Source organism: Lactuca saligna, chromosome 8 (assembly GCF_052625555.1).
Source record: "Lactuca saligna cultivar CGN05327 chromosome 8, ASM5262555v1, whole genome shotgun sequence".
NCBI classification, from domain to species: domain Eukaryota; kingdom Viridiplantae; phylum Streptophyta; class Magnoliopsida; order Asterales; family Asteraceae; genus Lactuca; species Lactuca saligna.
In genome coordinates this window covers 207,161,391-207,171,443 of record NC_136424.1, presented here as the reverse complement: position 1 = coordinate 207,171,443, position 10,053 = coordinate 207,161,391, and the positions used below count along the sequence as shown (strand labels likewise).

Genomic DNA, 10,053 nt, shown 5'->3' with positions numbered 1-10,053 from the left:
ATATGTCCTCAAGAACCTTAAAACATAAACAATTATAGAAAAAACAGAAATTCATATCAGATACGACAACTCAATATATATCCTATTCTTTTTTCAATGATTCTTTCAGCTTACTTGTTTTCACAGATCTGAAAGAGATAAATGTAAATACATCTAATGTGAACTTTACATCTAAATAGATATTAAAAATCTTAAAACTTTACTTCTTGTTTCTGCCAACAGGATATGGCAATGTATTGGTTTGGGTAGTGTACACTTCCATCTAATAAAAAGGGGAAATCTCCAATAAAGTCCTAAAATTTTGATCCGGTTTACGTTTTAGTCATAAACTAATTTTTGTTTACGAAAAAATCCTAAAAACTAGCAAAAATATGCATTTTGACCCCTTTTGACTGGTTGGAACCAGCAACAAATTTATTTGGGACTATTTCATAAACTAACCTAAAATATTGAGATTATTTCACAAAATGACCTAAAATATTGAGATTTTTTCAGCAAAAAAAATATTAGGACTTTTTTTGCAAACAAAAACTTTATTATTATTATTATTATTATTATTATTATTATTATTATTATTATTATTAGAATAAACTTCAAAAATGGTCCCTGTGGTTTCCAGAAATATCAAGTTTAGTCCCTAAGTTCAAAAAACCTCACAGATGGTCCCTGTGGTTTCAAAACTTTTAACAAATGGTCCCTCCGGCTCACTCCGTTAGCATTTCACCGTTAACTCATTTTTTAATAAAATATTGTAGGGGTAATTTCGTCATTTCAGTTGTAACCTCCTCTCTTTAATATGAAATGATTACTTGCTTGCACATCACTACCCGTCCCTCTCCCAAGAAGATAACCAGTTACAGGTTTAGTCATCAGGCTCATTCCCATCGAAGAAGCAAGAACAGAAATTGGGATTTAGGGTTTTAAGCTGCAGAAATTGCAATGGTGCTATCAATATGGTGTTTTCGAGAAAAATTTGTAACCATGGAGGACTTAGGAAAAACATACGGTACAATACTACAACAAAACTTGTTTTTTCTTGGTCTATTGTGTTGACGTAAGGAAATCATTGATTTTACTGTTTCTTTTTTTGTGTTTACAGAAGGTTATGAGAACTATTTCACGTTGAAGATACACTACAGTGGTGTCTTCACCAAAGCACCTGGAAGGAAATACGTTGATGGTGTTGTAGCATATGTAGATTATGTTGACACTGATTTATTTTCAGTTCATGATCTTGACGACATGGTTCGAGAACTAGGGTACAAAACTGAGCAAACCCTTTACTACCATTTCTGTATCCCAGAATACCCTTTGGACTATGGCTTAATGCCTTTAGGTAATGATCAAGATGTACTTAAAATGGTATCATATGTCCCTAAACACAGACTTATTAGGGTGTATATTGAAACTGGTCAGACAAGGGTAGGTAGTTATTACAAGTCTCCTTCTAAAGTTGTTATTGAAGAGTTGGAGCCTGATAGTGTGTCACCTGAAATGAATAGAAAGAAACCTTGTAGGAGAGAAGCAGGCTCATGTAGTAGAAAGCTTGATCTAAACAAGTCTATGAACCCTGATTATGAGCAGTCACAAGTGTTAGATGTTGATGAAGGCCATGATTACTCAAAGAGTATTGTACCATTTATAAGGTCACAAGGTAAAGAAAGTCATGTCATTCAAAAGGAAGTGGTGAATCATGAAATTGAAACTCAAGAAGAAGTGATCACTAGTGCAGTTGAAACTGAAGAACAATTGGGAACTTACCATGTACAGGAACCAAGCTGCCAAGCTGATAATGGAGCTAATACTACAACAGTTGATGACTATGAACCATTTGTAGAGGATTACTCACTTTATGCTGATTATGATGCTGAGTTTAATGTTCAAACTTCATTTGAAAAACAACCAGAAGTGGATTATCTAGAGGGTATGGTGAGTGATGATAGTGGAGATGCTTTCTACTCTGAGAGTGGCCATGGTTCTGAGGATAGTGGAGATGATTCTGATGACAGTGAATACAATGTGGATGAGTCTAACATACAATTTGATGTAGATGTAGACATGAGTGAATTCCATAATGCTGTTGATGTAGATGAACATGGAATCTTGAACAATCATTCAAAAGATGATGGGATTGGAGTGGTTGACTTTGATAATGAGTTGGAAGTTATTGCCACTGATGATTATCAATTTGCAGGATTTCATGAAGATGATAGGAAGAGACTGCTAAAAGAGTTGAGTAAGTCAAGTACATGCTCACATGGAGAGGTTCATGTTAAACCATTTCAGATTGGTCAGGTCTTCAAAACCAAGGTTGATGTTAAAAACTACATGAACTCACATGCTGTAGCAACAAGGAGGTCTTTATACCTAGCCAAAAATGACAAAATCCGGATTAGGGTGAAATGTAAAGGTGTTGTAAGTAAGCCTTCTACAGGAGTTGATAGTGGTGGGCCCTCAACCAGAAGTAGGGCAAAGTGCAAGGCTAAAGATGTAATTGCCAATAAAGGTACATGTCCATGGGCAGTCCAAATATCGAGGGCTAATGAAAATCAGGATTGGTTGGTGAAAACGGTATAGGATGAGCATAAATGTTTGCAAACAAGGGCGGTTAAAGCTTGCACTTCCAGATACGTAGCAAACTTAATTGTTCAACAAATACAGAGTAACCCTAAAATTCCAGTGAAAGCTTTACACGAAGAGTTGTGCAAGAAATTGGAGGTAGGAATGTCATTGCAAAAGGTCGCTAGGGCAAAGTCAATGGCTGAGCGTATCATTAGTGGGGACTACCAAGTACAGTATGGATTTTTGAGGGATTATGTGTTGGAGCTACTCAACACTAATCCTGGTACAACAGTTAGGATTGATGTGTATCCAGAAACCTCCCTGTCTGTTACCACAAGAACTTTTAGAAGAATATATGTCTGTTTAGGTGCATTGAAGTTAGGATTCAAATCTGGATTAAGAGATTTTCTAGGTCTAGATGGTACTTTCATGAAGGGCCCTTACCCTGGGCAAGTGTTAACTGCTGTAGGGTTGGACTCAAACAATGGCATATACCCTGTAGCATATGCAGTGGTAGAGACAGAATCAACAAGTAGCTGGACCTGGTTCTTGGAACTGTTAGGAGAAGATCTGGATCTGGGACCAAATTCAAACTTTACCTTCATTTCAGATAGACAAAAGGTGTGTACCACCTAACTTTTTTATTACCTTTACTAAATACATTTGGTTAACTAATGTTGATTACATTGACTTTTGTTTAGGGAATAATACCAGCAATGGAGAAAGTATTCCCTAGTGCAGAACACAGGTTCTGTTTGAGGCATATCCAGGAAAACATGAAGAAGCAATGGAAAGGAAAAGACTTAAGTGACCAGCTTTGGGAGTGTGGTAGAGCAACAACAGTCAATCATTTTAACAGAGCAATGGATGAGTTGAAGAAGATCAATGCAGAGGCTCATGCTTGGGTGTCTAAGATCCCAGCAAACACTTGGGCTAAATCTCACTTTAGTGGTAAGTTTCTAGAAATTTATTGAGAATTGTTAATCTTCCCTTTTGTGTGTTTACTATATGTGTAATTGTCTTCTGTTAATATATATTATTCAGGAAGGGCACATACTGATTGTTTGTTGAATAACCTTTGTGAGGTATTCAATTCAAAGCTAGATGAAGGTAGGGATAAACCTATTATCACTTGCTTAGAGTATATTAGAGAGTATCTCATGAAGAGGTTATGTGTGGTGCAAAAGGAAATAGATAAGTGTGAAGGACTTCTAACCCCTACTGCAACTACACTGTTTGAAAAGATTAAGGCTGATGCATCAAAGTATGTGGCTAAATACAATGGGGCAGGGAAGTACCAAGTGGCAAGCACATGGCAAGACCAATATGTGGTAAATTTGAATGATCACAGTTGCAGTTGTAGGTTTTGGGAGATTACAGGTTTCCCATGTAGACATGCTGTTTGTGCTATATGGGACAAAATTGAAAATAGTGAAAATGCCCCACATGTTGATGAATGGGTCCATCCTTGCTATAGGTTATCAACATGGAAAGCCATGTATTTCAACAAAATTGATCCATTGAATGGACGTACAATGTGGCCTAAAAGTGACTGCCCATTCACTTTACTTCCACCAAAACATAAGACACAGGTTTGTATTTAAAGTACACAAAATATATAGTATACATGTGAACATGGAATGAATTCAATTTTAACTATAGTATATCAACATGTGTAGGTTGGGAGGCCTAAGAAGAAGAGAAGAAGGGGTGTTGATGAGCCAAACAGCCAAGCTGGTAGATTGAGCAGGAAATATTTGGCAGTCACTTGTTCAAAGTGTCATAACAAAGGGCACAATTCCAGAACATGTAAAGGGCAGGGAGGCAGTGGTGAAGTTGGAGGAGGCTGAAAATTGACTTTTTAGTGGTTATTAGGATGTTGGTGTTGTAGGTATTTAGAAACTTATGTAATGTGTACTTGTTTGAAGATGTGTTAAGAACTTGAAAACTTTGCATGTAATGGTGTGTATGCACTTTTTGGATCATGGTTGTGTTAAGAACTTTATAACTTTGAATGTAATGGTGTGTATGCACTTTTTGGTGATGAATTAATATGTTTTGTGTACTACCCCTCACTTCACAGATCAATTAATAACAATGTACATTTCAATTGCAAATGAAAACCATCTTCAAAATGCAATTACAATACACTTAACAATTACATTTCAAAAACATTCAAGAAATTGAACAATGAACTATAACAAACTACATTCCATTACCATTACCATTACCACTGCATTACACATTAATCTGATACATAAACCAAATACAACACCACCAATTCCAAAACCACCTACATAAACTGAAAGCAAAAAAACCCCTATCCGATTAAAATAAAAAAAAAAACCCTGCAATGGTTACAAACCAAAAACCAAAACTCCATTACCATCCAAACCTTCAGAAGATATTTAGAGATTAAAATAATACCAAAAAAAAAACACCCATGAACAAAACAACATCAACTGGTAGTTCCACAATTGTGCAGTTACAATGGCGACCCTCTCCTCCAATCGATTCTTTGATCTTATCAAACCTGGAATCACCACCAATGCCCTAGCACACATAGGGGGATCAGACCATCGAATGAAACCACATCTTTTACAGTTCCAAAATTGCCTTCCAGGGTTACGATCCGTCCATGAAGTGATCTTCGTTGCTTCATTCCCACATCTGCAAGTCACCATCTTTGAATCAGAAGCGATTGGATGTCGTGAAGGGTGCAACTGTCGAGCAACAGTGGAAAGGAGGAGAGATGATCGACTGATGAAGCTAAAGGATTTGCCCAAAAATCGGACATGCAATTTCTTTTAAAGAGAGGAGGTTACAACTGAAATGACGAAATTACCCCTGCAATATTTTATTAAAAAATGAGTTAACGGTGAAATGCTAACGGAGTGAGCCGGAGGGACCATTTGTTAAAAGTTTTGAAACCACAGGGACCATCTGTGAGGTTTTTTGAACTTAGGGACTAAACTTGATATTTCTGGAAACCACAGGGACCATTTTTGAAGTTTTGTCTTATTATTATAAACAAGTATACTAATTTTTAAATTCATTATTATTAATATTTTTAATAATACATATAAATACACTTGAATAAAAATATATTAAAGAAATTATTTAATGGTGAAGGTGGTGGTGATGGTAATGCTTTAAGCATTGAAATCACTGCTTGTATGTCCTCACTTTGTATATGATCATTTCACATTTCTTATTATTGTTTTCAATTCAAAATATTAACACTTAACAATTTAAAAGAAGTTGCCTATTTGTAAAATTATGTAAAAATAGTTTAAGATAAAAGGATTTCTCACTTTCTATATAAAATTTCTTAAGGTAGAATGATTTCTTTTCAAATCCAACAGATCCACAATAAATATTTACATTGGTGGCCCATATCAAAATTCGAAAATATTAACTAAAATATCTTATTTAATAGAAAGTAATATGATTTATTTTGCTTTATCACAATATATCTGCTATGTTTCCAAAAAAACCACAAGGATAAAGTAATGAAAAAGAGCAACATTCAAAAATACTTACACACAAGACATACATGCATATCACATGCTCACTATTTGTAAACAATTTGAAAAATCAGTAGCTTCTTTTAAATTGTTAAATGTTAATATTCTGAATTAAAAACAATCATAACAAATGTGAAATGACCATATACAAAGTTAGAATATACAAACAGACATTCATGATTTCAAAGCTTAAAGTATTACCATCCGCTCAACCTTCACCTTTATAAAATGTCTTTAATATTTTTTTTTAATTTAAATGTATTTATATGTATTATTAATAATATTAATAATAACAAATTTAAAAAATAGTATACTTATTTATAGTTTTAATATAATAATAATAAGGTTTTTGTTTGCAGAAAAACCCTAATATTTTTTGTTTTTGTAGAAAAGTCCCAATATTTTGGGTTAATTTATGAAATAGTTATAAATTAATTTTTTACCGGTTCCAACCAGTCAAAAAGGGTTAAAATGCAAACTTTTACCGGTTTTTGGAACTTTTTCGTAAACAAAAATTAGTTTAGGACTAAAACATAAACCAGGCTAAAATTTTAGGATTTTATTGGACTTGAATAAAAAAAATAAACTATTGATATAACATGCATAGATGAGAGTTTTTGGTATGAACTATCATGCCTTTGAAACGTAAAAAAACAAAAACATTTATAACGTAAAAGACAAAAACATTTATATTTTTACTTACTTGATGCTAATAAAGAGAAGCTGTTCTTCCTTCTACCCTCAGGAGAAACCAAAAACATAAAATATAAATTTTTAACGTTTTGTAATCCGTTACTTTCTACAATATAACAACAAAAATATTGGACTTTTTTAAAATTACAAGAAAACGGAAATAACTATACAACAACATGAACAAACACAAACTTATATTTGATTTTGACAATAAAACGTCAACAGAAATTTAGATCTAGACGGATTTGACTGAAATAACCTAAGATCTACAAATATCTAAGGATGAAAAGAGATTCTTAGAGAAAAACAATCTTCAATGCAAGGTAGGGGGAGTCGTGACGGCGGTGAGAGGAGATGGTAACAGTTCAGGGATGGTAGCAGTGGAAATGAGTGGTAGGGCTTTAAGTGTTAGCGAGTAGACGGTCATCGTGACAGTGGTGATGGTTAGTGTTGGAGACGACAATGGTGGCAGACGGTAACGACGACGATTCTGATGGTTGTAGTAGTGGCAGAGGTGGGTGATGGTGTTTGGCTAACGCTGGTGGCAATTATGGTGTTAGTGTAAACCGCTGAGGTTGATAGAGAATGGAGTTTAGAGAGAGAAAAAACTGGTAAATATAACAAAAGGGAGTGTTTGATTATATATGATCCGAATGTGTGTTAATTTTTGTGTCTTTTGTGTTTGTTTATGCATAATATATGGTATATTAAGCTTTAAAAATGGTAAATTCAAAGTCATTGTGTTTGGACACTTTTTATTAGCTTAAACATTTTACAATAATTACCATTAAATAATCTCCACCATCCAATTTTAATCCAAAGGCTTATATTTTATTTCCTTGTTTTTTAAGCTTTTGATCTTAAAATTTGTAGAGCTCACAATTATATATATATATATATATATATATATATATATATATATATATATATATATATATATATATTAAGGGGCTGTTTGATATATGACTGTCAGATGTATTTGGCTGACTCGGTCAGCTGAGGTTGTTTGTTAAACCAAATTAGGCTGGCTGACTCGGTAAGAGAAGTCTCGACGAGAAAGCTGAGATCAATCGCTGACTGTGAATCTTTTCCTAATCTGCCCTTCTCTTACTAAGAGCGTAACTCACAAAAACTCTCTGATGTCCAATTAGGCAGAGAGGAATGCAATATATAGAATAGAAAAGTTACAAATACACCCTTAGACAATAACAAAATAAACACAGCTAGCTAATCATGTCTAATATCCCCCGTCAAGCGGAATGGTGGTGGACCAATGGTGAGCAAGTCACGGAACAACTCAAACTGATGGCGGGGAAGACTTTTAGTAAAGATGTCAGCCACCTGGAGCTTGCTGGATATAAATTTGGTATGAAGTTTCCCAGAAGAAACGAGCTCCCGAATGAAATGGTAATCTAGTTCAATATGCTTCGCACGCTTGTGGGAAACCAGATTCTGAGTAAGAAATAACTCACTTTTTGTTGGATAAGGTGTCTAAGTCCATAACTATTTCTGGTATGTACTTGACCCGACCCGGCATGGTCCATTTGGGTTGCATGGCACCATGCAATTGGATAGACTAAATGAGAGAAATAACGCTTGGAGCTTATTAATATATTATAAGTTCTAATATATTAATAATATTATTTGATTAGTTTGATCAAGAATTAATTTAGAATTAATTAAGTGATCAAAAGATAACTAATTAAATATATGGGTTGATTAAGTAAATCATCCATATCTTGTATAGTGGGCTAAAAGGCTCCATGGATCATCAAGTTGGGTTCCACCCATAGGATGTTCCATGGATGCTCCATGGGAGTTACAAACCCATGGGTCATGGAAATGAAGAGTCATGACACATTAGGGTTTAACCCTAGATGTGTTAACACTATATAAGTAATATGATCTCCTCCCAAATCGGTTACACTAAGATATAGAGGGCTTGGCCGATTTTTGAAGAGTGTGTGTTCTCTCATAAGTTCTTCCAAGAGCATTTGGTGTTGTGTGAAGCATTTGAGGCATCACACTTGGGGTGCTAGGCTCACAAGGTTTCAAGGAACACAAGCAACAACAAGGTAAGTTATTCTATCTATACTTTATGTTAAAATTGTTCCCCATGTATCCTAGATAGAAATATAACCTTGGAAATCAACTTTGCATGACAAATTAGACAAACATAGATCCAAGGTTATTGGGGTTGCATGTACACTTAGGAAGTGTTAGAATGCTCAAAACCCATCAGTGGTATCAGAGCCTAGGCTTGTTTGTTCTTATTTGTGCTTAAAAGTTGAAAACAGAATCGAAAATTTGCTGTCTGCGAACGGACTCGTCGAGTCTATAGGGGGAACTTGTCGAGTCCATGTGTATCTTCAACCAACTCGGCGAGTCATGTTCATGCACTCGGCGAGTAGGGTCGAATGAGTGCAGAATTTCGATTCAGTTGCTGGAAAATGAATTAGAAACATTACCCCAAACTGTTTTAGTAAATGTAAACTTGTTTTTGGTGGTGTAATGTCTTGCTAACTCATTTACAACAACTAGTTATCAAAAATTACAAAGTTTTATGTAATTTTTGATTGTGTTCATATTCATGTTCTTGTTCTTATGATGTTTTAGATGATCATAGGAATTATTTGTAACCTATGTGGTAGTTTAATTCTTGATCATAATGTGTTTTAATGGAGTTCATAACTTATCCTTAAGTTATGGAAAACCAAGAGTCACACTTGAGTTAAAACCATTAAGAAAACACAAGAATTATAAAAAAATGAAGAGTCTTCATTTTATGACTCTATTAAACTGATAAGTTGCAAGAAATGAAAAGTTTTGAAAGTTACAAAACTTGCCCTCAAGTTTTGGAACAAGTAAAGTTAAGTTAAAACTTTAGTTCCAACCCCTAGAATTTTAAAAGTTAAAATTCAACCCTTATACTTATATTATGATGATTTAATAATTATATATATGTATAAGAACAAGTCGTCTTACCGCTAGTACGCCTCATTCACGAAGCCGGTCTATAAGGTGGGTATAAGGTTGTTGCCTATAAAATGGTGACTTAATGGGTGTATATTCTCACCCATCGCTTGCTTGACTGGTGGAGGGTCGTTAGCCGAACGGGTAAGACAAGGACTTATAAATTCTCATTCAAAGTATGATAAATATAATAAAGTAACTAAATGTTTATTAAATTCCCAATCTTAGTTACTTTAGGAAAAATGTGAATAAGGTGCTAATCCATGAAATTACACTTTACACTTTGTCTGAGTCGTTG

At 34.4% G+C, this 10,053-nt stretch overlaps 2 protein-coding genes across 2 annotated transcripts; both read left to right on the top strand.

The window, feature by feature from the left end:
• Positions 1–598: 598 nt before the first annotated feature.
• On the top strand, positions 599–2,577 carry LOC145010455 (uncharacterized). Its single transcript, XM_078968994.1, has 2 exons — positions 599–1,006; positions 1,100–2,577. The coding sequence occupies exons 1-2, from the start codon at positions 940–942 to the stop codon at positions 2,575–2,577; spliced, it is 1,545 nt and encodes a 514-aa protein (XP_078825120.1). The 5' UTR covers positions 599–939.
• Positions 2,578–2,581: 4 nt separating this feature from the next.
• Positions 2,582–4,610, top strand: LOC145012511 (protein FAR1-RELATED SEQUENCE 5-like). The gene is made up of 4 exons (XM_078971310.1): positions 2,582–3,183; positions 3,264–3,513; positions 3,607–4,154; positions 4,242–4,610. The coding sequence occupies exons 1-4, from the start codon at positions 2,725–2,727 to the stop codon at positions 4,410–4,412; spliced, it is 1,428 nt and encodes a 475-aa protein (XP_078827436.1). The 5' UTR covers positions 2,582–2,724; the 3' UTR covers positions 4,413–4,610.
• The last annotated feature ends 5,443 nt before the right edge of the window (positions 4,611–10,053 follow it).